General features: G+C 51.0%; 10 protein-coding genes across 10 annotated transcripts; 5 read left to right on the top strand and 5 right to left on the bottom strand.

The window, feature by feature from the left end:
• Positions 1-120: 120 nt before the first annotated feature.
• CC77DRAFT_1023437 (hypothetical protein) lies at positions 121-1,204 on the top strand (the record flags this gene model as incomplete). Its single annotated transcript, XM_018525662.1, has 1 exon — positions 121-1,204. A coding segment is annotated over exon 1 (311 nt), but the record flags the coding sequence as incomplete, so codon positions are not given.
• Positions 1,007-2,415, bottom strand: CC77DRAFT_1064541 (zinc transporter YKE4; the record flags this gene model as incomplete). Its single annotated transcript, XM_018528738.1, has 3 exons — positions 1,007-1,022; positions 1,082-2,157; positions 2,269-2,415. The coding sequence occupies 3 exons, from the start codon at positions 2,413-2,415 to the stop codon at positions 1,007-1,009; spliced, it is 1,239 nt and encodes a 412-aa protein (XP_018382710.1).
• On the top strand, positions 2,287-3,495 carry CC77DRAFT_995898 (hypothetical protein). Its single transcript, XM_018536471.1, has 2 exons — positions 2,287-2,769; positions 2,832-3,495. The coding sequence occupies exons 1-2, from the start codon at positions 2,660-2,662 to the stop codon at positions 3,451-3,453; spliced, it is 732 nt and encodes a 243-aa protein (XP_018382709.1). The 5' UTR covers positions 2,287-2,659; the 3' UTR covers positions 3,454-3,495.
• A 1,419-nt stretch (positions 3,496-4,914) lies between these two features.
• On the top strand, positions 4,915-5,925 carry CC77DRAFT_942413 (hypothetical protein; the record flags this gene model as incomplete). Its single annotated transcript, XM_018534861.1, has 3 exons — positions 4,915-5,267; positions 5,331-5,726; positions 5,784-5,925. The coding sequence occupies 3 exons, from the start codon at positions 4,915-4,917 to the stop codon at positions 5,923-5,925; spliced, it is 891 nt and encodes a 296-aa protein (XP_018382708.1).
• A 597-nt stretch (positions 5,926-6,522) lies between these two features.
• Positions 6,523-8,864, bottom strand: CC77DRAFT_286135 (MFS general substrate transporter). Its single transcript, XM_018531043.1, has 2 exons — positions 8,340-8,864; positions 6,523-8,284 (listed from the first exon to the last, which is right to left on the bottom strand). The coding sequence occupies exons 1-2, from the start codon at positions 8,555-8,557 to the stop codon at positions 6,601-6,603; spliced, it is 1,902 nt and encodes a 633-aa protein (XP_018382707.1). The 5' UTR covers positions 8,558-8,864; the 3' UTR covers positions 6,523-6,600.
• Positions 8,865-12,125: 3,261 nt separating this feature from the next.
• Positions 12,126-13,972, top strand: CC77DRAFT_969812 (cytochrome P450). Its single transcript, XM_018535798.1, has 2 exons — positions 12,126-12,536; positions 12,591-13,972. Exons 1-2 carry the CDS (start codon positions 12,234-12,236, stop codon positions 13,827-13,829), a joined length of 1,542 nt encoding a protein of 513 aa, XP_018382706.1. The 5' UTR covers positions 12,126-12,233; the 3' UTR covers positions 13,830-13,972.
• A 330-nt stretch (positions 13,973-14,302) lies between these two features.
• Positions 14,303-15,544, bottom strand: CC77DRAFT_1097721 (hypothetical protein; the record flags this gene model as incomplete). The annotated part of the gene is made up of 2 exons (XM_018529911.1): positions 14,303-15,195; positions 15,244-15,544. The coding sequence occupies 2 exons, from the start codon at positions 15,542-15,544 to the stop codon at positions 14,303-14,305; spliced, it is 1,194 nt and encodes a 397-aa protein (XP_018382705.1).
• Positions 15,545-18,138: 2,594 nt separating this feature from the next.
• On the bottom strand, positions 18,139-19,428 carry CC77DRAFT_1023430 (MFS general substrate transporter). The gene is made up of 4 exons (XM_018525661.1): positions 19,216-19,428; positions 19,099-19,168; positions 18,807-19,045; positions 18,139-18,756 (listed from the first exon to the last, which is right to left on the bottom strand). The coding sequence occupies exons 1-4, from the start codon at positions 19,422-19,424 to the stop codon at positions 18,270-18,272; spliced, it is 1,005 nt and encodes a 334-aa protein (XP_018382704.1). The 5' UTR covers positions 19,425-19,428; the 3' UTR covers positions 18,139-18,269.
• A 2,135-nt stretch (positions 19,429-21,563) lies between these two features.
• On the bottom strand, positions 21,564-22,926 carry CC77DRAFT_285929 (class II aldolase/adducin domain-containing protein). The gene is made up of 2 exons (XM_018531042.1): positions 22,042-22,926; positions 21,564-21,981 (listed from the first exon to the last, which is right to left on the bottom strand). Exons 1-2 carry the CDS (start codon positions 22,745-22,747, stop codon positions 21,701-21,703), a joined length of 987 nt encoding a protein of 328 aa, XP_018382703.1. The 5' UTR covers positions 22,748-22,926; the 3' UTR covers positions 21,564-21,700.
• Positions 22,927-23,450: 524 nt separating this feature from the next.
• CC77DRAFT_285797 (hypothetical protein) lies at positions 23,451-25,205 on the top strand. Its single transcript, XM_018531041.1, has 3 exons — positions 23,451-23,823; positions 23,871-24,376; positions 24,430-25,205. Exons 1-3 carry the CDS (start codon positions 23,733-23,735, stop codon positions 25,036-25,038), a joined length of 1,206 nt encoding a protein of 401 aa, XP_018382702.1. The 5' UTR covers positions 23,451-23,732; the 3' UTR covers positions 25,039-25,205.
• The last annotated feature ends 284 nt before the right edge of the window (positions 25,206-25,489 follow it).

Here is a 25,489-nt window from a genome sequence, read left to right as displayed (position 1 = left end):
AGCCGATCGTATCGCGTCTTGTGCAAGCTGATCTCGGTAAGAATTGAGCATTGGCCCGCTCTGGGCGTAAGCGGAAGTGTTCCAAGCACAGCCACGACCGCATCTTCGGTCATGACCCTGGTATAGCGGAATCAATTACTAAAAGCAAGCCGAAGAATCTGGGGAAACTCAGGTTCTCGCGCGACCATAAAGACTACCCATACCCACTTAGAGAAGAGAGGAAATCTCCACCATCTCCCCTCTATCTTTCTGCAGCTTCCCCCGCCCACACGGTAAGCAAAATCTCACGGCGCACAGCCACGACCGCAGCAGTAGTAACAAACCTTGCGTAGCGGAGATAATTGATGAAGGCATGCCGAGGAATCTGGGGAAGGTTGGTGCCAGGTTCGGGCCTACGCTACGTGTACCGTCAGCCCTAACGTCTTGGACAAACGGCGGATTGAAAAGCATTTAGATCTGCCAAATGAGCAGCTGAAAAGGGTAAACCTTTATCAGTGGTTCGTCCGAAAGCGCAATAGTACTATGTAGTACTGAGCAGCATTCGCAATGTACGAGATGAACGTCTTTGTGAGCTGTGTGCAACTGACCTCGGGTCTTGCGCACAGTCATCTGTATGAGGCAGAGGGTAGTAGTGGAAGAGAACAAACACGTTCAAGCGGGTCGCCAAAGTATGGACATGTTGATACGTGCCGTGCTGTTTCTGATGGTCTCACGATGCACGCCGACCAAAAGGGGAAGTTTGCCATCTCGGCGACCACGATAGGAACATGCATTCGGTGCTTATGGCGCATGGCGCAGTTACTTTCGGTCAGCGGCCGGCTGATGCCCACATCTCGTTTTGATATAATACTGTGTAGCTGATGGGCAGGTGACGCTCCTATCGGAATAGAAGTTGCGCCATAAATGTTGAGCTCTCGCCGATCCGCTAGTAATCAACTATACTCATCATGTGTCCTGAAAGACGCTGTGAATGTGGAAGAATCAAGATGGAATCTCAAGTCAAAGTCTAATCCCAGGATATACTGTAATGGTTAGTACATGCTGCTCCAAGCATTGGCACAAGTCTGGGAAAACTTACTACAGCATGATACCAGCACCCGTAAACATGGCGGCGAATTGCATCAACGTCTTCCTAAGCTCTTGGCCTTTGTTCGGGCCGGTCTCGAGAAGCTCTGGGATAACGGCGACAGTCCCAACATACAGGAAAGTACCGGCGGTGAAGGGCAATAGCATGTCTCCCCACTGCAGACTAGTGCCCATGATACCAGCGCCCGCGCCGTGGACATCCGCGGACGCAGAACTACCACCAAACTCCTGGACTGCAATGCCTATACAGGTGCCGAGGAATGCGCCGACAGCAGTAACAAACTGCGCGCCCATGGCTGCTCGCTTGGAGAAGCCAGACTGGATGAGAAGGGCGAAGTCGCCGACCTCGTGAGGAATCTCGTGGAAGAAGACAGCAACAGTTGTGGTTGCGCCGATTGTAGGCGAGGCGTAGAAGGAGGAGCTGAGCGCCAGGCCGTCGGTGATATTGTGGGTGAAGTCTGCAATGAGGTTGAGGTAACCACCCAACCTTACGCTGGCATTGATCTCCTTCTCCGCTGTCTCTGGGACGGATGAGGTGCTGTTTGCGCCTGCCTTTCTCGAGCGCACGCCCTCTTTGGAGCTGCCAACGTCGACGCCTGTGGTCTTGGCAGTATCCTCGACTTTTGCGTGCGAATGGCCGTGCGAGTGGTCGTGTCCGCCTTCGCCTCCAGTCGCGATACGCAGGCCCTTGTCCATGGCCACAAAAGTGACAAAGCCGACCATGATAGCCACACCCAACAAAAGGTTCTTGTTGGGTTCCACCATGACAAACTTGACCGAGTTGTGCTCTTCCTCGCCCAGAAAGATCTCAGGCAACAAGTGGAAGAGAGTGTCACCCAGCAATCCACCTACAGCGAATGCGACCATGACGGACAGCGAGGAGGGGTCGATGTTGGGCGGACATAGCGCAAGGAGGAAGTTTGGCGGACCGGAGATGTAGAGCGTCGCCAGCAGGGCATTGACTGCGGGGCTGCCGGGAAAGAGGAAGGCGAAGATCTGGGAGCTGAGGGACGACGTGGTGGGGGCTGAGGCTACCTTGTGCTGGTTAAGAGCTTGTACGAGGGGGCATTCCTAGGTGGTGTTAGTACCGCTATGGGCACGCGACATCAGGGTGTTGCTGGTAGGGACACCAGCAGGCAGACTAGCAGAGGTTCAATTGAGAAAAGCCAGTGGCTGCCGTACCTGCAATTGCTCTTCAATCTCATGCGCGCTCAAGTTGCCCACTGGCACGCCCGTCTCGCCCTTGACAGCCGCAGCAGCCACGTTCCATCCCAGCACACCCAGGAAGATTGCCAAGGAAAGCAGAGTCCTGTTCCGTCGCGACACCATGATGACACGTGAAATGATTCGATGATATGTATCCGTGATATTGCGTCGTGAGGGGTTGAACGCTCAGGGGTCTGTCACCTACTTCATGTAAACTGGCCTGGCCTGGAGCTCGGTAGAGACCTAGTCCGCTATCGATAACGCTAACGGAAAGTTCGCCAAAACTTTTGGCAAGTTGCGACCACCGCCTCGACAACACCAGACGAACCAACCCCACGCCCTCGATCAATCTCCGAAATCACTCAGCATGGGTCGCGAACTCCAGAAAAAGAAGAACAAGTCTTCCATCCCCCGGAAGCGCCAAAACGGTCCCTCCAAGAAGAAGATTCTGCAGAACCCCATCATCGCAAAGCACTGGTACGATATTGCGCCCAAACTCTCCAATTTTGCGTGACAGCACCAGACTAACACTTGCTCAGGAATCAAAAAGAAACCCTCGCACAAAACTACCGCCGTCTCGGCCTAACAGCGCGCCTCAACCACGCAACCGGCGGCACAGAAAAGACCATCGCCCTCCTCGGCTTCAACGACGAGAAATCCTCGCGCGCAGACACCGCCGCAAACAGCACAGCCGACGCTCTGAACATTGTCTCCAAAGCGAAGAAGCCCGAGAACATTCCCACCGAGGAGATTGAAGTCGAGCGCGACCCTGAAACGGGTGCCATTCTCCGCGTAACAGGCACATTCGCATCTGAGAAGAGGGACAACCCCTTGAACGACCCGCTCAACGACATCGAGGACGACAATGAGGGAGAAGAGTGGAACGGCTTTGCCATGGTACCGGAGCGACCGGACGAGGCGCAGAACCCAGTCATCAAGGAGCTCGAGGAGGCGGCCTTGAACGGGGCCAAGAAGGCGCCGAGGGGTCAGAGTCAGAGGGAGCAGGAGTGGGTGGAGCGATTAGTCAGTAAATACGGAGAAGACTACGCCAAGATGGCGAGGGATCGCAAGCTCAATCCCATGCAGCAGACTGCCGCTGATATCAGGAAGAGGGTGCAGAAATGGCAAAAGCAGCAGGGGAAGCCTTGGACTGGAGCTTAGATGGGTGAAAGCGCGATATGCATTGAGCTGGTGTTCATGGCGTTTTTTCTGGGCACGGTTGTTGCACTCAATATTCATATTAGTTCTTGGCTCGATGAGACTGCGAATGACAGTACTTTTCATCGTTCATTGTCTGAAGAAGCTCGTTTTGCCAAGTCGTACCTTCCTACTTCGAAGGTATGCGTCCGAATTGTCTCGTTCAAGCTATGATACAGGAGGGGGCATTTGCCTCTGGACGTGTGTTCGCGATAGGTATATTATCCCTAAAACGAGCTTCTCTGTTGGATCAGTCATGACTCGTGTTCAACTCACAGCGGTGCGGCGACTGAAGTCAGTGGACCCTAATCTCCTTCCCGCAACTTCCCAACTTCCGGCAAGTCTCACCACACTCATTTTTCTGCATATGCTTTTGTCATGTGAGACGCTACAGTGAGGTGCCCAAAGGCCAACATGATCACCCCACTCATCAGAGCATTCTGTGATGTTGAACTCGATGGCCTGCGCGATATCTGAACGCATCGACTGTTAATCGTCACGATGTGAGTCACTGGTAAAGAATGCAATTACCTTCATTTAGTAGGTCATCGTAGCGCACAAGGTGATTTCGCAATGGGTGACAGAGCGCGTACCACCTAGTGTTGGTGATATCAGCGCGACCACTCGAAACGGTCATCCCTTCTCACTCGCAGCCGTCGCCGGCTTGCTTTCTGGAGGATATCAGAAGCACTTGAAGGCTCACTCTGCAAGATAGGGCTTGTTGTTAATCTCTGTACCACTGCTCCGACTCTCGATCACCATAGCCCTCCTGCTCTCGCTACTACTCCCAATCACTCTCAGCATCTCTGGCGCTCTTACCGGAGCTCTTGCCGGCGCTTCGGTCCTCGCTCTTACCCTTTTGTAACACTCACCTACATCGCCCCGGCAGCCAAACTTGTTCATCCTGCAGTTCAAAGACTAAACTTACAACAACAGTTCCTTAGCAAGTCAAGGTGCACAAGTACAATGGCGAGCATTACTCCCTCAGATGACGGCACGGTTGACCATTCCACGTCGATAACAGTTTCGAGCTTACAGTCACCATGCGATACCTGCAAGAGTGACCTCACTATCGAGGACAAGCACAAAGGCTCTAACAAATACTGGAAGAATTGTAAGACATGTCGAGAGAGGAAGACTGGTTTGAAGCGTAAGAGGAGAACTCTGTCGATCTCTTCTTCCAGTGGCGCAACTACAGATACGACAAAGAAGAAGCGGAACACTGACTACAACGCCGACGCTTTCTTGTCTTTGTTATTGGGTGAGGCCAAACAACCTGCGTCAACATTAAAACCAGAGCACACCTCATCGCCCGATACTGTACCCTCAGTGCAGCCCGCCACGACTTCCGATCTGGAGGAGAATTCAGACGACGCTAAGGTCGAACTTTTCACGGAAAGGCCTGGAGGTCAACGAGATCCCATTATGTTCAGAGGAGTCTCTCAGCAAGCTCCCCAGGACAATCTCCTGAAAAGGATCAGAGATAGAAGAGCAGAGATAAAGAACAACGAAGCGCCTGAAGTGGTTTCTTGGATCGTGGTATTGAAGCTGCCAAAACAGAAGGTGTGCAGTGTCTGTGCAGAAACGCTGCCACGGCAGCGCTTCCCAAGGCTAGCAGACTGCGAGCATGATCCCGACGTCTGCAATGAATGCTTTCTTCTGTGGCTCAAACAACAAATGGAAAGTGTGACTAACGTCCTATGTCCGTCAAGTGGATGCAATCACGCAATCACTCATGAAGACGTACGTAAGAACACACCTCAAGATGTATTCACTCGGTAAGAATCTCCAGTTCAGGGCCGCCGTAATCGCTTTTGTCCCACACTCACGTCGAAATACAGGTTTGACGAGCTGTCTATGCGTAGTCTCCTTAGTGCCGACAAAAGCTTCCTCTATTGTCAAGCTGAAGGATGCTCATCGGGCCAGATCCACGATACCGGGATAGAAGGTCCCATCTTTCGTTGCGCAGCATGTGGCTATCGTATGTGTACTGCACACGATCCTATTATACCTTTCCACGAGAATGAAAGTTGCACACAGTATAGCGCGCGTATCGCTCGGGAGATAGCCCAGGCCGAGGAGGAAGAAAGAGCCAGGACTCAACAAGAAGAAGAGGCTAGAGTCAGAAGAGAGCAAGAAGCAGCGAGCGCGGCTGAGGTCGCAAAGTCTTCAGTCGAATGCCCAGGTTGTGGGGTGCAGATCCAGAAGACCGAAGGCTGCGGTCATATGACTTGTAAGTACAGTGCTACATCCATATCTTCCCGACAACTGCTGACCTGTACAGGTCGCCGAAGCAATTGCAGATTCGAATTCTGCTACGTTTGTCGAGCACCATATGCTGGCAGGCAAGGCGTTCGCCAAATTGGTAACACGGCGCACAACGAAAGCTGTCGATATCATCCGACAAAGCTGCCGATGTACCAGGGCACTGCTTGATCGTGTTTCGAGAGATGACGTGGCTCTTGATCAGGTGGGGACGTAACTATCCGGGCGACCAAGGTCTTGCAGCAACGACTCATGCTTTTGAGCTACGGACAGCTGATCAAGAAATTTCCAAGATTCTTAGGTCCATCGGAGGAAAAGTAAAGACCTTGTGTATGGCAGCTTCAGGAGTTTGTGAGTAGGGGCCTACTGATCTCATGTCCCCTGTCACTATTCACAGTGCATCTCACCTCTATCCTCCGTCCTTCTATGAAGGCCTATCTACCGCCCGTAATTAGTTGACGTCACATGATGCTTCAAGAACCCGTACCGTCATTTTAGGCTGTGCTCCACAGAAGTCCTCCCTCAATGCTAACGCACGTAGCTACGAAAAGCTCATCATTTGAAGATCCCTCTGTAACCACGCCGGTATTCACTATTGCGTCCACCCATGATGTCCATTCGGCTAGCTTCACGGCGCTTGAGACGCTAGCATCTTCACCTATGCAACAAGTGGTGTTTTCAACCGAGTGAAACACAACGTCGACTTCAGCGTTGGCGAATCATGGGCTAACGTCTACCGCGCCTGATGTCAACCAAATCATTGCTCCATGTGTGGCATGTAAGTAATGGTCTCGCTGATCGGTCTATCTGTAATACGAAGGAACCACTCATGTCGCATTGCTGCATCTATCTCTTCCAAAATCTCCACCCACTCCTGCTACTATCGTTGGAACTTCCCTTCTTCTCAGCACTCCCAATCACATTTCCCACAACCTTTTGATCCATCGCATTCAACTTGTAATTCTTAAGGCACAACGTCAACGGCACTATCGGCGCGGCGCAACAAAGTGCACCAATGAGAAGATATCGCATCGTCTCTTGGTACGACCTGTTGATCGCGATGCGCACTGGAGATCCAGCTGGATACGTGACGTAATCCGCTGCGACAACGATACTCCCGTAGATAGTCGCCCAATCCGCTGCATTTTCAGCCGGGAGGTAACGTTGGAGGTTTCGCGGAATGTACGTGCTCCAAATCGCGCCGGAGATGGCTGAACCGACCGCACCACCAACTTCGAGAAGGGTGAGCCAGACTGTTGTTGCGGCTGCAACTTGCTGATGGCTCACACTAGCCTGGACACCCAACTGCACCGGCACATTCAGGAAGCCTCCTCCGATACCAATGGCTATCTGCGTACCGACTAGAGTTCCCGTTGATGCGGATTCAGTGCGGTAGTGCAACATGAGACCCATACCCATGAGATAGATGGCTGCGCCAAGGGTAACATAGTACTTATAGTGCGCCGTATACTTGATCAGGAGTGAGACCACGACGCTGGAGACGGTTGAACTGAAGGTAAAGACGCGCGTGATGTAGCCAGAAGTTACTATCGATTGGCCTTGGACGATCTGGAGGTAGGAGCTGAAGTAGGGGAAGACGGACATGTAAAATGCCACTATAGGATCAATCAGTATACGTACCAAAGGTGTGGACAGTGACTTACTGAAGTAGAAGAACGCGATTAAGACACCGGCGATGACTGTGCGTTCTTTGAAAAGGTTCGGTGGGAAGAAAGCTTTCGGCGCAAGCTTCTTGCTTGTCTCCCATAACGGAAAAGCGAGCAACAAGACACCACCAATGACCAACATAGCAATCATACTCCCGTTTTTCCATCCACCGCTTGCACTAGGGGCGAGAGTAAGAGGTAGCAAGATGAGCGATATAGCGGCTGCAAACAACAGCAAACCAAATCCATCAAGGTCGAACCAGATGTTCTTCAGCACCTGAAACGTATTGCGTCCGTAAAACGGACTCGGCACATCGAAACCCAGGTTCTTCGCCCGCCGCTGATTCATCCACAAACTCACAGCAAGTGGGATGAAGCATACGGGCAAAATGATAGCCCAGATACCATATCCCCATCTCCACGAGATATTCGTATAGATCGCCTGCCCAACCTCCGGACCTGCCCACGTCGTCCACAGAAACGGCAGGTCAAACAAAGTCGAAAACAGTGCGCGATTCAGCAGATCCGTCGTATCAGCAACGAAGATTTGTTGCAAGACCTGTAAGCCGTTGAAGCCGGCTGCCCAGAAGATTTGCGCTCCAGCGAAGGTTTGGACGTTGTTGGAGCCGGCTTGCATAATGTAGCCGATCGTGTACAGGAAGATGGTGATGGAGAAGGATTCTAGGCGACCGAATACGTCGGCGATTTTCCCCATGGGCGGCTTGATGACGGCGGCTACGACGCCTTGGACTACATAGATGGTGGAGACAAGGGAATGCTGGGCGAAGGCGGAAGTTGCGTAGGGGGTAAGAACGCTAGTTACTTGAATCTCGAGAGATGTTATATTGGCGATGAGGAGGAGGCTCGAAGAGAGTTAGCAGAGGATGCATTTCGTGGTGGGAAGATGTGAGGGCGTACGTTACATAGGCGATTATGATCGAGGTTTTCGTCCACGCCTTACTCACAGCTTCAATACGTTTCACACCAGCCTGGGCTGAATGCTCACTCGAAGTATCGTCGCTTAGCGAGCGTTCGCGATTATAGTCGACATCTTTACCGAAGTTACCGCGATCAGTTTCGTTGTGGAGGATACCAGTTTGCGGCATAGCCTCGTTCGGCCTCATCGAATTGCGCATCTTCGCATCCAAATCTCCCAACTCTTTCAGCAGATGTGAGAGACGCGACCCGCGTGCGCAAAATCGCAGATAACGACATGGCAGACGCGACTACTTTATCTGATCGACCCTGCATCGCCATGCCCGAAGCGCGCAAGGAAGGTTGGGCGCCCGTGTCATGCTATTGGCACTCAATATCGTCGCCAAGCGCGGCGGTGGCATGGCGGGTGGAACATTCACCCACGCGACTGTGCTGTGTACCCTGACAGTCCACGCAGGTCTGTGCGATGACCGCATGGCGTGCCTGCGAACCACGTATCGGGGTCGAAGAGCACCGTGTAGCGTGTGGGTTAGCGATAAGGTGGATCTAATCTGATCCGAGTTTGACGTTGAGGCGTGGGCTAGGGCGCCCTGGTGCGATCTGATAGTGTCTTGGGATTTTCTGGCTACGTCAGGGCTGACCCCGGAACAAATTCTCTCCCGTCTTCTTGGGGGCCTAATGGTTAGAGGGCAGCTGTTCGGTCACACCGAAACATGCATCTGACATCTTTTCAATACTGTCGCGACGTCGTGAACACCTGCACGGAAGCTGTCAGCGCCGGGATGGAGTTTCGTTGTGTCGTAGGCGCGGTGCGATGCGGCACGAAGCTGACTGGAAGCGAAAATGTCTCGTCGCATTACCACCTTCCTTTACAAACGCTGTCGGCGCAGGGATGAGAGCGGTGGAAATTAGAGACGGGGATGTACTAATATTTGGTGCATGGTGTTATAAAGCCCGGTCGTGCTGCTGGATGCTTCAAGACTACATTTCTACGTCTTTCACCCTCACCCGCACAAGCAAAAGCGCTACAACGTGCTAGCTAGTGAAGTTTAACATGGTCTTTGGTCGTTGCTGCACGTTTATGCCCATCTGTGAGCGCGACGAGCTCACACCCGTTGAGGTGTCGTTCGAAAAGGTGAACGGTGCTCAGGACCAGTCCTTTGTATGAATCGGTATGAGGATGTGTGTCGCGTTCGTGGAGTCACGGTGCTCCACCTAGTTACGCCATCTAAGAGCGGAAGAATGCGACGAAAGACCAATAGCATAAAGAAGGGTTTCCTTGTCGTTTTTGTAGGCCACGGTAACTAAATGGTCCTACCTATCGTCAAGTCCGCCAAACACTCTTCAGGTACACTGAGCGAGTGATTTGAACGTAGAGGGGATACAAGGTAGTACGTGTAATACAACATCCTTCGACTTGGGTGTGTTAGAATACGTCGACACCATAACGGTAGACGAGTCTATGGCCAGAGTCTGGATATGCATACAGCAGCTGCCCGAAAGAGATGGGAATCGGAACGCCAAACCCATCGCGTACGAGATTACATGTCCCATCTATTGCGAATTCCTGCTGCCCAGCATACAGGCGGACTATCTTATTATTATGGCCGTCAAAGAGGACATTGCCAGCCGCATCCAATACAAGGGGAAATTTCTTATCATGTACGTTGATGGATGGTGTAATTGGCATCAATCTCCGAAGCAAAGGTTGTGTTACAGGAGGGAAGAAAAACTTGCTGCTGAGCGTCGGGGAATCTCCGAAACACCTTGGCCGCTTCCTAGCCTTCAAATCCGTTAACCTTGCTCATCACGTGTACGAGAGGAAAGGGCACGTCTAGACAGGGAGGCTTACATACTGCACTCTCTTCTCGTGTTATCCACTCGACAACAGATTACAAAAATCTGGAATGTCCACTGGCAATTGTTAATTGCACACGCTTTTTACTTGATCTCTACTTCACTGGTAACTGTTATCCTCGTGCTATCGCTGGGCGATATTCCACCTGTGCGAGTGCTGGCAATGCAGGCCTGGCGCACGAAGCGCTCGTCTCTATGGTTGTGCAAGATCCTCTCAATAGTCTCCACAGAAGTTCCGTCTAATCTTGGACACAACCTTTCTTCACTACTGACGCGGATCGTTGTCGAGTACAGATTGGGTTTCTTCCCAAATTTGGGCTGGGATCCCACCGTGTACACTTGCAACTCTTTATCTTCGGTCGATCGCCCGTTTTCGCCTCGTGGAGGGCTTTTGCGTGATCCGTTCGACGAGAGGTACGAGATGTATTTGCCAATCACAACACGCCAGAACGGCCGCAGGGCAGGGAAACATCCAGCAATGATGAGAACATTATTTTCAGTCCTGCCTCAGTGAGTCAAGGTCCCTTGTGATCAATAACACTACACTCACAGATATCAGATCGTTATCTCTGACCAAGAGTGTGTCATGTCCGCGACATTGGAAATGCTGCCCATTGCTACGATCTTCATGATGGTTGCGAATGTACCACTGCCAACGTCAGTAATTGCATCAACAGTGCGGCGAGGTGACTTCACAGGATGCTACCGCCCATCAGTATTACAAGGTTTCGCTTGTCTTTTCGAGGAATGTTCAAAGTCCTTATGATGAAGTATGGCATTATAGCACAAAAGACGTCCATCATCGCGTTATACACTGAGGCTTCAGCATCTGGCAGAGACGTTGGCATTCTTACAACATACCTGAGACCGACTTTCCGACAACATCCAGCATTGTGGGGCTTAAGCATGTGCCCTCCATCTGCGGTCTCCAAGACTTCTGTACGGGCGAACAAAAGAAGATCATGACAGAACATGAGAGTGTGGAGCCGATCAGTAGAACGACCAAAGGAGTATACGCGATGAACATGTGCGATAGACGCGCTGTGTGTCCTCGGATCTAGGCTGATAAGCTGAGTGTTACGTCCCTTGCATAGTCTTGTGTACTTACTCTCATTAGTGCGATAATGATGGAGGCTTTCGTAAAGAAGGCGCTGACGATAGAGAAGCAAGGCGCCAACAGCACGTACATAGTAGCCGCAGCCTGATCTTCTGGATCGCTGATGTCCCGTACATGTTGTCCAAGGCCGTGTGTAGTCCCAGCTGTCACGAGCGATGTACACACTATAGCGAAGACCTGATGTTCTAGTAAGTCAATGGCAATCGAATGTAGGACTGAGGTTTAGAGTCGAACTCACCAGGCCAGCAATCATGCACCAGTCGTCCCAGCCCAGACTCGTCGTCACGACTCGTGCGCGTGTATATGATCGCGCTAAGACGAAGATGGCTGAAAATGAGACCAGAATCCATCCAACAACATTGAGGACTGTTCGATAGTCATGCATACCAGCGGAAAAGAGCAGCGACAAACCTCGAAAACATCAAAATGGCACTCACAAGATCCTCCACAGGACAGAGTATCATTCACAAATTGCTTCTGTAGGTACTGGGTCCTAAGTATCAGAGTCCCTTGAGCGTGCTGTCGCTCATTCAGGCATGCCAAGCTTGTGCCGTATGACTTTTGTCGCGTCGCACTTTCCTACTTGCCGAAAGTCATTCAGAAGCGTATCATGAGCGTTCATGATTTGATGGCTCAAGCTGTGCCGCAATCCTACACGACGCTACCTGGGTACGCTCGTATTAACCCAGTAGCCCCACACACTGTCATTGGCTGTGACAAAGGACGGGCCGCGGACCGCCCCACTCAAATTCAGGGAGCGGGACGTATCGAAGTCTCGCATGGGATGAGGCACCGGAAGCTCGAGACATGCCCCGTCATCGCCTTGTATCGCATCTTCGGATAAACAGCGTCTTCCCTCATGCCTCGAATCTCTGTTTACTGGCCTCTTCAACCAAGTCACAATGGCCATATTATCACCAACAGTCCTATTCGTTGTCAGTCTGTTGGCGCCTTTGTACCTCTGGTTCCGTAGACGACAAGACTCGAGTTTACCTCCGGGACCGCCTGGTCTGCCCATTATCGGCAACTTACACCAGGCTCCCAAAGAAGCAGTCTGGGTTACATACCAGAGATGGGTGGAGCAGTATGGCCCTCTTGTGTACCTCAATTTCGGCGGCACGAATGTAATATTGATTGGAGACCATGAGGTGGCCAAAGATCTGCTCGACAAGAAGGCAATGATCTACAGTAGTCGGCCACGCATGGTAAGTCACGAGTCGATTCTGACGACAGCTGTAATAGCGACCTGATATCTCAAGGTTATGGCACAAGAGTTGACGTGCAAGAGCAAGCACATAATGTTCAAGCCATTCGATGGTGACTTCCTCTTGCACCAACGACTAGAAGCTCCTGTACTCAGCCCGCGTGCGTCAGCCTGTTACACGGCAATTCAGGACCTAGAGAGCAAACAGCTCTTGAAGAACCTTCTTCAATCAAACGACTTCCCCAAGGAGTTTGAGCGTTTTGCGGCGAGCATCGTATATTCCATCACCTTCGGCATGCGCATCATCACTGGCGACGAATGGCAACTCCAAACCAGTCACGAGTGTCTTAAGAACTTCACTATCGCTGGTCAGGTCGGCGCGTGGATAGTCGATCTCTTCCCGTCCTTGAACAGCCTCCCAGCACCATTGACGCCATGGAAGAAAACCGCTGAGGCGTGGTACCAGATGTGGGAAAATCTCCACATGGCCAACATGGAAGACGCTCTTAAGCGCAAGGGATGGAACTGGGCAAAAGAATTCAACAAGTCAAAGGAGGCGAAAGATCTCGCTGCGACAGAGATAGCTTGGGATCTTGGTGTTCTGTGTGATGCGGGCGTCGAAACTACGCAAATTCAATTGCAGATTTTTATTTTGGCGTGCGTAGCCCACCCGGATTGGATTGCCGCCGCTCAGAAAGAGCTTGATGAAGTCGTCGGTACTAATCGTCTTCCTGGATTTGAAGATTTGAGCAACCTGCCTTATCTTCAGGCTGTGGTAGAGGAAAACTTCAGATGGAGGCACATTGTGCCAGCTGGCATTCCGCATGCTACGACTCAGGACGACTTTTACAAAGGTTACTTGATACCCAAGGGCTCGGTCGTAGTTCCTGTGTTCGCCGCGATGCGCCAGAATTCTACCACTTTTGACTCACCAGAAGTGTTCCGGCCTGAACGATGGATTGAAAAGTCTCAGCCCAGCAACTTCGGATACGGCCGAAGAGTTTGCCCTGGACGATTCATTGCACGAAACTCTCTAGCGATAGCGATGGCAAGACTGCTTTGGGCGTTCAACATACGCTCTAAAGATGGCGTAAGGATCAACGTGTCAGAAGAGATGTTTACAACTGGGTTTGTGTCCGGCCCAAAACCTTTTGTTGCTGTCTTTGAGCCGAGGTCAAAGGAGCGCAAAAGTCTCATTGAAAGAGAGTTTGATATGGTCGACAAGAACGTAGCGCACATTCTAGACGAGGCCAAAGGGAAGCAGATTGCTGCTGGACTGTCGCCTCAAGGGTAGCTTTCACCAACAAGCATGCCATATGCAACTGATGAAGGGCAACAGCTTGTTTGTACACGTTGAATGATGTCGCAAGCCAAGCGCTGTCGGAAACTTTGTTTTCGACAACGCTGTGCGATGACCTCTATATGAGCTCAGCTAGGATGCTACAAAACACAAGAACAACATACACTCTCTTGGATGGTCTGGTTTAACGTGAAAATTGTCCATTGCTCTTAAGTGCCACCACCGGCCTAGAGAAATCCAGTCAGGAAGAGAAGATCTGAACATCGATGCTAGAACATTCGTCGCCTAGGCGTTGCGATGCCTTTCGCGGTTGTCAAACAAGTGATGAAAGCGTATGCATGAGGTACGACATGCGCACTCCAAGTACCTACAATGAGTAGGTTTCGTGATATGACTTTGACGCGCTCTGGCATTGAGTGTTTACGCACTCTGGGTAGTCAGTGTAGTACGTCATTCCCCGTTCCAAATTAAAAAATGTTGGTGCCGTACCAGTAGTTGTGAATTTTGCCAGAGTCTTCGTATGCAAAAAGTGGCTGTCCAATGACGATGGGGATCAGACCGCCATACTTGGCGGACACAAGAGAGCTATCGTAAGTGCGGAAGATTTGATTGCCATCGTAGTCCAAGAGAACGTTGCCAGAACCATCCACTGCAAGAGGAAATTGCTCGTTTGGTATACTGGTAGATGCGACGGTCTGGGGAAGATATGGTGGCTTAAGATGGAAATTCGGCTCGCTCGGGAGTGTGGTCGCATCCTCGAAGGAGACGGGAAACTCCGAAGATTTTGGTGATCCTTCGTGAAGGCCTGACACACCAGAACAACGACAAGATTCGGTACCAGAGACACTAGTGTTTCTGGTCACACCAGAGCTGGGAGTGCCTTGATAGCAGTTTTCTCCAGCGTAGCGGCCTGAGCTCGATCCGGGAGTCGACACACCTTGAAGACCGCCAGAAGGAGTATCTGTGCAGTGGCAGTGGAATCGCACGACATGGCTTACCCAGGGTTCCTTGCCGTCAAATATCTTGTCACAGCAACGATAGACTTCAGAGCCATTGTTCGGCGTGGGGTCGATTTTATATTGCCTTGTGTGCTCGGCCCTCCCGAGATGGCTGCGTAATTGCTTCTCGGATTTAGGACCATAGCCCTTCTTGAAGCATACAGGGCAGTCTGGTGTAAAGTATCCCTTCTCGACCTTGCATCGGCTGTGTTGCCAGAGGTTCGGGGTGAATTGACGGAAAGCGTGGGGGCCGGGTGGGCCAGTGGATCCAGATCGTTCGGTGGTTGGGGAGCGATGTGCTGCAAAGGAGGAATGGGCGTTGACATCCTGCAACGGCGCTTGTAATCTCGTTGATGATGTCCCTGTTTCTCGGTCAGAGTTGGTCAACGGCAAACTTCACACATGCTTACCACTCTCACGTATCCATCGCTCGACTGTTTGATATGGTACGCTTGCTAATGATGCCAAGCAATGTCGTTTGTCGAGGCCGAAGGTGCTATACAATCGAAATGGAGCGGATACATCCAGGCCTGTGGCAGACTCCTTGTTGCTGTTCACACTTTGCACGTAAGGTAGTGCATCTTGGTGGGCAAGATAGATCTTCCGAGCAAGAAGACTCTGAATTATGTTGAAATTTTCCATTTGTAGCATCCTTTCAATGCAACTTCTTTGGTGTTCGCTTGGAGCGCCATTATTTAGTGATAGATCCATAATGATCTTCAACTACTGTTCGGCTAGTTCGGAGGATAAGGTCGTGTCGATTATCGAGTGTTGAGTGTCGAATGTCGAATGTCGAATGTCCAGTGCCGAGTGTCCAGTGTAGGCCGAGCACAATCTCAGGGGAGTGTGAACAGGTTCAAAGGACGATTTTGAGTAGCTGAGATCGCGCTGGGGGATAATGCGAGTTACAAGAGGCGATGTGCGGGCTCCGTAAGTAGTTTTTGTAAAGTTACTACAGTCTGACAGATAGGCGCTGTTTCCGGAAGGGAGGTGGAAACGCGAATCCCGTATTGGAGAACGAAAGTTCAATCACGTGGAACCAAGTTACGAATACACAAACAATGGTGAGAATAGTGGGACGCTGGCTGGCCTATATAGTTTATGAGGACACTGACAAAAGGTGAAGATATTCGCGGCGCATCATCGTGCCCAAGAGCATATCTGACTTGGCTTTCTTGCAGTGCGAATGATTCCTCCCGCTTAGCCTATTGCAGCGATAGCTTGCACCGTTCCTGCATGCAACGTGAGTTACGAGAAATTGCCGGGGTACAGATGTGTCGGGTCCCGTTTTTCTGGAAATAATCATTTAAGAATGTGGAAAACAACACAACATGCGACAAGACCAAGACCATTATGCGGAACTAAAGAAAGCAAAACGATCCCGCTTACCCCGTGGGCACAGTGCAGAGCGGACACTAATTAAATGCCTGACTTCCGCACCCTATTACATGCATGGAGAGGGAATGTTGGACGCGCCGATCCGTCCTAAGCTAGCAACGCTAAAAACGCAACCATCGAAATGACAGTCGGTTGTACGATATCTGAGTATGACTGTGGCATTTGCAAGTTAATACTCAGGCTCGCGAATTTTCGCGTACATGCTGAGTATCCTTCCCTAGCCAAATGTCTGTTTACGGCGACGTTCGCGCGACGTTCGCGCGACATTCGCTTTCAGCCGCATGATACATCGCATTTCCTCAAGACCGTCTATCCTTGATATCTACATGATAGATATGGTTGTTTCCACAATGCAGAAAAAATATACAAACGACGAGGGACCTTGGGGCGCCCCGAGCTCTACACTTCGGACTCGAAGGTCCGCCTGTTCAGGTCCGCCTAAAGTCGGATGAATAACTCAAGTCGGATGAATAACTCCCCTCCCGAGGCCTGTCTGTCGCATGCACGGCGCCCTAGCGTTCAATGACCGTTGGTCGCCAAATCAGTCCTCGGCACACCGCTATTACCACTGCCATGCAAGTTTATACAAACATTCGCTAATTTACATAGTGCGTCTCGGAAATCCCCACACATCTTATGATGAACCGTCTTCAATTCTAGACCTGCAGGTCGCCGAAATGCCTGCCCTACTGTATTCGTCTGTACAGAGCTGCTAGCCCCCTAGTAGGTGTCAGACCCAAGCTCGCATCTATTGTCACCAATGACACCGCCGATACGCAAGCCGTGCTCAGAGACATTTTTTGTGATCATTTCGTTATGATAGCAGATTCAAGGAGCTTTTTGGAGTGGCTATAGCCTACTGTAGCCTTGTGTCGATGAACGCACCGTTCAGTACCTAGATAGAATGACGTTGCATGCCCCTTTACATTGGCCAGCAGGGGAGAAACATGTTGTAGATGAGATTCTAAGGCATCTGTGCATGGGCATGCGACTACTTATTCGCTAGTACGAACAGCTGTCGCTATTGGTAATACCTAGGTAGTTCTTTGTAACGGGCTGTAGCCACTGCGCAGGACACCCGTACAAGGAACTACGCTTAGCCAAGATCCAGTTCAACCGTTGTGGTAGGCGGCGCCTGCCTGTCGATAAGCGATCACAGTGTTGACCAGAACAGCTCTGTCAGCATGCAAAAGCGGATACAAGCCCCTGAAAGTGGGCTCGACGCCGGTCTTTTCGACATCGTCATTCACTGGGGTAGGTATCCAGTGGGTCGGTACCGCGACGCCAGGTTCATCATGCTTTTTTGCGCCAAGGGTTCTCGACGTGTAAGCTGCTTGTTCGGCTTACGCAACCTGGGCAATGTGATAGCACTTGCAACCAATAGATCGCGCTGAGCGAGACAGCTGTAAATGCGATGAGGATGATACATGTGCCCCCCCCCCCCCCCCCCCCCCGTTTAATTATTGGATGCCATTTTGTGGCGATAAGTCCGCCTAGGTCAATCAGTTAGCGCTGCGCTGCCCTCCACTACATCGGTGAGCGAAAGCGATATGGCTGGAATGGACGGCAGCGCAGCTGCGAAATCATGTTCGATTAAATTACATACGGCTAGAAAAACAGCTGATTGCATCCCGAAGTTTGATAGCTAATAGGAAAGTAACTAAGATTAAGCATTTAGTATCTAATAAATAGATAGGATCTTCGAACGAGATAGACATAGAAATGTGTCGATAACAGATGGGCGAATTCCACATTGGGAAAACAGTCTCAGCGCGGCACGCGGCTCTGCTATCAGCCTTTCATTGGTCGAGGATAGATGCTGTTATTGCAAAGTTGGTGTATGCCGCAAGACTGCGGTTTTCAGTTGGCACTTTGCGATCAACAAATCGAGCCAGGGAAAGCAAGCTCGACACCTAAGACTTAAAGAACAGAAGACAGAGATGCGAGTATCAGAGCTTTATTATGTATGTCAGTCAGTAAAGAGTTAATCTGCTTCACCCAGGTAATCCAAACAGCCACCTCATCCCCAGCAATTCGATTAAACATCAGTCTCAGACTTCTCCCTCAATCCCTCCTCACTCCCATCCCTCATAACACTCCTACGAATCGCCTCATCCTCCTCGCCCCTCGCTCCACCATCCTCAGCATGCACACCCCCATTAGTCTCTTTCTGAAGCGCCAGCTCCGGGTTCGCCGCCTCAAGCTTCTGTCTCACGTCCCCACTCATTTCGTCGAGGCTGGGAACGACCCATCTCGCGCTCTCCCACGGCTTCACGCCCATCAAGTACATGGTGTCGATTTCCTCGAGCGTGCGACCCTGGCCTTCGATGACGAAGAAGTACACGATGAGGCCGCCGAGGACGTTAGTTCCGGCAAACACGTAGCCGTAGCGGAAGTCGATGGCGCCGGTGATGAAAGGTGTGAAGAAGGCGAGGAGGAAGTTCCAGAGCCAGTTCGATGCCGTCGATAGAGCCATTGCTTTTGCGCGGTAGCGGCTGGGATATAGTTCTCCGCAGATTGTCCAACTGGGTGATGGTTAGTAGGGCAGAACGGATCGGGAAGCAGGAATACTTACATCATTGGACCCCATGTTGTTGCGAAACCAAAGATGAAGAAACAGGCAAAGCAAATCATAGCTGTGGCGGCACTCTCAGTGTTCTCCGGGTTGTCGCGATCGAGCGCGAAGTGGCCGACGGACGCAAAGATAAGGAAGCAGATGAACATCCAGACTGAGCCGGCGATGAGTGATTTGCGTCGACCGTAGTGTTCGACAATGTATAAGCCATAGAAGGTTACACCAAAATTGATGCCGTTCTGGGAGATGTTAGCACAGCCATGGGCTGTCTTTGTAAAAAGAGCTTGCATACCAAGATCATCTGCGTAACGAACGAGTTCTTGATACCGGTACCAGCGAAGACAACAGTACCGTAGTAGAAGCTTTACAAGGTCAGCGTTTGCTCAACAAACCCGGAATGGTGGCTTACAAGTAATTTGCACCTGTCAACTGTTGAAACATTTGCAGTCCCATGCCAATCGCCAACCTGTACGCCATCTTCGGCGCCATCCACATACCCAGCCATTCCTGGATCGGCCCGTTGGTAATCTTGCTTTCGGCTTCAAGCTTGAGCCTCATCTCCTCGAGCTCTAGCTGGATGCTATGATGGTTGGTTGGCACGCCGTATACCCGCGACATGGTCGCAGTAGCCTCATCGATCTTACCATTTCGGTAGTTGAATCGAGGTGTCTCTGAGAAGGCCAGTATACCAACGGCGAGGATAGCGGCGGGTACGAAGGACAGACCGAGAGTAATTTGCCACGAGGCCGCCTTACCGGACTGATGGCGCTCGGCAGCGTAGTTGAACACCGCGGCGAGGAAAATACCGAATGTGATGAATAGTTGGTAAGTAGAAATCAGCGCACCGCGAATGTGTCGAGGTGCAGTCTCCGCCTGGATGTTGTTAGCAGTGGCTACGCATCGTTGGGACATTCTTCTTACTTGGTACATAGGCACGAGTAAACTCAGCGCACCAACGCCAAGACCAGCAACAAATCGGCCCATCATAACCTGGTACCACTCATCTGTTGCTGCGATCTGTACAATGATACCAACGGAGAAGATGCCACACCACCAGATGATACTCATCTTTCTTCCAATCCAGTCCGCAATCGGCGCTGCAATCAATGCGCCGAACAACGTACCGATAGACAACAAACCGACTATCAATCCGGAGCGTACATTAGAAAAGTATGGCGTGCCATCATCATGTCTCTGGCCGAAGCGTCTGAGGAAGTCCACCATGCTAAGAAATCCAGAGATTTGACCGGTATCATAACTAGCAGCGTGAGTTGGAGGAAGGTGGTAGTAGTGGAAGCAACTTACCCAAAGACAAATCCACCCATCGATACCAACATGCCCATCCAGAACCCCTTCCATGTCAATCTCGGGAGCGGTGTGTTATCATAGCCCTCGTGTTCGCCAACATCAACAGAGCTTCTGCGTCGCCAGTCTTTGATCGGGTTGGTTAGTTTCGACTTGATCTTGTCCATTGTTGCGGCAAACTTTAGTCGATAGTAGGAGGCTCAAATCACCACTGAGGTGACAGGCATCAAGTCGCATGACTGCCTCACCTTATAAACTCGACGAATCTTCGGCAACGGAATCATAAGGTTCCATGCTGACTGCATCCCGTTGTACCCCATGGGCACGAGATCGAGCAGAAGCTTACGAGGGACTGGAAGATGCTGGGGAGAACTGTGGGGCGGAAGGTTGCGGATGATAGTAATCCTCGTGGTTCGGTTTGCCTGGATATCACGCGACTGATGATGATTCGACAAACCACGCTCAAAGGCCAGGGACACTGCGGATGGGTGTGATTGTGATTTCCGCCGAGATTTTCCCTACTCGTCAATTGGTTACTTTTGAGTCCCGTGTCCCTGGGTATCGGCCTTGTAGTCTCAACATGGAGGCTCTGCCCGAAGCACCTCATGGCGATTGCGCAACCTGATCATCCGAGGTATGTCCGGTCATCGCGATATTCGACGTCATTGTTGGTACGCTGACAAGCATAGCTGCTGGAAAAGCTTACCTATGGAAGCATTTGGTTGTTCCAGAAAAGCTTAGTGAGATGAATCCTGGCATTCCGCTGGGTTCCGGTGCGGGTGGCAAAACACCCTCAACCCATTGAACAGTGCTTGTGAGACCAGAACTACGAATCCTATCGAGAAATCATCCGCGCCAAGCAGAACGAGGCCTTGTTGGTGTAATCGCTGAGTGGTTGATGGTCCAGTATCCGACGTCCAAGGTTTGGTGTGGTCGGTGTGCTCCATGTCTGGCAAAGCAACCGTTACACCATTTTCATCACCAATAATTATAACAATTTAGTAACGTCTCGTCGCAATGTAGTGGTAGTGTCCGATCATCCCCAGGCTATGGCCATCAGGCTGATCGTGCGGTTACTCTGGAGCTCCCCTGTATCGCGATCTTACGAGGCTTGATTTCTTGATCTTGCATTGTCCAGTGCGACGCTCTATAATGCAGCAACATCAATGCAAACTTCGGCGAGTTTTCTTGAAGCTGTAGAGCTTATTTCGCAAAGAAGCTGCTGTGGTCTACCCAGATAAATCGCAGTACAGACCAGTGTACTCACAGACCTGGCAGACAACACCTTGTAGTTCGTGAGATGTATCGCAGTCATGAGAGGAGTTTTATCTCCAGAGCAAAGTTGCTGTAGCGCAACTTGAACGACAAATACAACCCTGCAGGTCCCAGTGGATCAGACTGCCTCATTGGCCTCAGAGCCCGATGTGGTTTATGTCTCAAAATCATAGAGGCTAGTCTCTTGGGAACAGATGGCTCGGAAGCAGGTAGTCGCGAGATAGACAAAACCAACTCCTGGGAGAAGTTCCATGATGACAGCGGTTGAACCAGGCTCAACGCCAACCTTATGTGGACAAAAGACATTGTTCGTTTCACTGTAAGAAGTCGCCCCCAGTCTTAGCAAGAACCTCATCATAGTAGCTCTGAAATGCCAGCCACCCCTTCTCCGGTGTTCCAACATTCTTGTATGTTTCAGCCGCCTCACTGTCCGGAATGATCTTGGGCTTGTGTCCACTTCCAGCCGAGGCTGCATCGACTAGGAGTTGTGCTTGGCACGTCTTATCGAGGGAGAGGAACCAAAAAGCTGCTTCATCGACGGTTTTGCCTACGGTGAGAATACCGTGATTTTGGAGGATGGCTGCTTTGCCGTCGCCTGCCGAGGTATTTAGTAATTGAACGGTATGATGTTTGAGGGAATGGAAAAGTATCGTACCCAGCGCATCGGCTATCCTCTCGCCTTCTTCACTGGCCAGCACAACACCACCAAATTGGTTGTACACGCCATGGCTCTTGTAGAAGCGTATACTGTCCTGTGTTATCATATCCAATTCCCTGCCAAATGCGCTGAAGGCCTTGCCATGCACACTGTGCGCATGGCACGCAGCATCTACATCTGGCCGCCGTTTGTGTATAGCGCTGTGAATGGCAAAAGCCGCAGCATTGATCGGCTGATCACCTTCCGCCACCTCCCCTTCCTCATTCACCAGTATAAGATCTGACACGCGTATCAGAGAGAAATGCGCAGACAGGGGGTTGAGCCAGAAATGGTCCGTCAGGATAGGGTCGCGCACACTAATGTGACCGGCGACCCCTTCGTCGAAGCCACGTGAGGCGAAGATGCGGTAGGCGGCTGCGAGATGTTGTTTTCGGTAGAGACGTTCGTCCTCAAGGCGTGTAAAGGTGGGGTATTTGCGAACTTTGAGGGCTATGCCTGACTTGGTGCGGCCCATTGCTGCTACGGTACGGTTGTCATTGCTTTCGGCGTGATCTACACGTATGCCTGTTGCGACAGAAGCTTGCTGATACTTGGACGAGGTCGCGAGCGCGCGACTCAACGGTGACTGGAACCATCGAGGGCGGGGTGCGAATGGCCCTGAGACGCGTAAGAGCGATTGAGTTGATAGGCGAGCTGGAGACATGGTAAGTGCTGTGGATTAGCAGGCGATGGTAGTGTCGATGGTAGTGTCGATGGTAGTGTCGATGGTAGTGAAACAAGGACAGCGGTTTCCCCGCCGGATATAGTGCTAGGTAGCATGCTAGACATGTATGCTGCGCGTGTTACCGAACGCGATTGGTGAGCGTCGTAGAAGAGGAGAAGATAGGCGTCGGAGGTCATGCCGAGGCCTGACGAGTGATGACATAAGCTGGGCTCACCAGCCTTCTTTCGCGTCGCGTCTTTGACAACCTTTACAACTCTCGAGATCGCTCGGTTGCCTGCGTACCTCATTTGATGTCACGCCGCTACTCACGAACAATATTGGTTCCGTTCCGTACACCTAATGCTTGATCGGTTGCGCATAGTCGAAAAAAGAGTTCTAGACAATCTGTGAGGTAGTCAACGACTAAATCGCTAGGTAACAATTAGCAAGCATTCTGACATGCACAGATTGCGATGATAGCAATGGGCTCATATATGGGCTCAGGTGTTTCTACCGAGTATTGACAGCTTCTGGACTTAGGCCTACTAATCTCGTCTGAGAGAGCGTAGCCTAGAAACGCACATGAATCCCTATACCTATCTCGAACATCGCATGAGGATTTCCTTCTTATACCACCACACGACACATACGGCAACATGTAACTCGTGCAGAATTCTGTAGCAAGTCAGACGTGTTGTGCGCTCGCTGTATCTCCTTCACCTAAATCGCGCCTACTGTCTCCCACTACCACGCCCCGCACCTTCTCTTTTTACGTGCTCACTGACCGCACCACCAATCACTGCCTGGAATTGTCGATGGCGCTCGGACTCACATTCACCCTCGACTGATACCTTGGTAGTATATATTTTCATGCTCCCCACCTTCTTCAAAGCACCTCTCACACCGCTCGCACTTACCTTTTCAACCCTGACAGCAATCCACCTGCCATCGTTGCTAATCAACGGTACACGCTGCAATCGCAAAAATGAAGGGTGCTTTCTTTCTCCTCTCGGCCTTGTTGGCGGCCTTCGCTCTTGCATCCTCGTCACCAGACGCCCAGACAACTTCCAGCCTTGGTGAGTTCACACAACAAGCTCGCGATCGCGTTACTAACAACGGCAAGTGACATCTTCTACCCCGGCAATAGACGCTTATGACGCATCGAGAGTCGACAGCGCTCTCTCCCAGGCCAGCGACAGTGGATACCCCAACAAGGACCCGACAGACGATGACCTGATTGCGGAGTTGCATACTATCACTGGGTCGAATACGACATGGCCAAACATCTCTTACTCGGACATCAGCGCTTCGACTGGCAACGATGTCGAGACTCTTACCAGTCAGAACGGTATGAAGCACCTGAAAGGCTGGTATCGGATCGACATCCGCATGGGCCTTATGGGCACCCACGTTGGAACCTTCGGCGGAGAACGATTGTACAATCGCATCTACGAGGTTCTGAAACGCTGCAAACATGGTAGTAGTTTGGACGATTGCGCCATCCATAATGTCGTTTACAGCAAAGATGGGAAGTATGCCACAGACTCGAAACTCTATATGAATATTCTAGTTTCGACTATCAACACGCGGATAGGAGGCACGCAGCCAGGAGGTCTAGAGGATCTTACAGTAAGTACAAGCATGTCCTGATGGTCTGAGACCAAAGGCTAACATACGAATAGTTTCGCATGATGGCCAGGGCATTCCAGAAGATGACCGAGACTCCGCGTAATTGTTATAAAGCTGATTTCGACGAAGGTCAAGGTGGTGGCAGAGGTCTCTGGTTCTGCAACGTCGCAAGCCAAGTTATGATCGCTTACCCCATCAACGGAGGCCCGATGCAGTCACTACTGAAGCTAACGCTCGAGTGGGATCGCCCAACAGACCAGGGCAAATATAAATGCGACGAGATTACGCAGTCGAACACCATCAGGGACTGGGTGAGCAGACCCTTTCTCAACGACTACTATCTCTTGGGTGGCAAGAGACAGGATGCGTTTAAGAAAGAGATCGCCAAGCTCCACAACTGGAACGCAGACAAGATTGCTCCGTACACTTCCTGCCTCTGGAATCACTGCTTCAACACTCGTACAGAGCTTAATGAACCACGCCATGCGTGGATTGAGGTTGACGACTGTGAACCCGATTGGAACCCCATCGGATGCGACCCTGGCGCTGAAACAAGGAATCGGAAGTCGTTGAACTGTCCGCCTGAGTATCGGGGTACTCGCAGTTATACGTATGGTAAGGTCAATCAGCGGGATGACGGAGATTACTCCCACTGGAGTTGATGGCAAGATTTTGCTTCTATCGATCGATTGATTAGTCAGATAGCGTTAATGCTGATGAAAGCATTTTCTTTAAGCTTTCTCATGTTTGGTTGCTTCGAGCTAGGAACATGTTTGTAGTACTACCTAGCTCCATGGTCTTTCCCAATACTGCTTAATCTAACCTGAACCTCCATGGTTTTACTCACCAGTGCTAGTGAAGCTTCAAGTCAACCTTCAGTGCGAGGGTCATCTGGGTCAACACCATGAACTCTGATAGCTGTAGCTGGCGCATAAGATTCCCTAATTTTCTTCCTCTTAAATATGTTCTCACTGCCTTCAAGAAAACCTCCGAAACTCAAATCAGCACGAGGCCTGGTATAAATTTCCATGCTTGCATCGTTTGGCTATTCTTCTTTCCAGATTTGTGCAGCTCTTGGTATAACCCTCTCAGATAACCCTCATAGTTCCTGAA

This window comes from Alternaria alternata (genome assembly GCF_001642055.1).
Source record: "Alternaria alternata strain SRC1lrK2f unplaced genomic scaffold CC77scaffold_19, whole genome shotgun sequence".
Lineage (NCBI taxonomy): Eukaryota > Fungi > Ascomycota > Dothideomycetes > Pleosporales > Pleosporaceae > Alternaria > Alternaria alternata.
The sequence above is the reverse complement of the archived record's forward strand: the minus strand, read 5'-3'. Positions and strand labels throughout refer to the sequence as shown.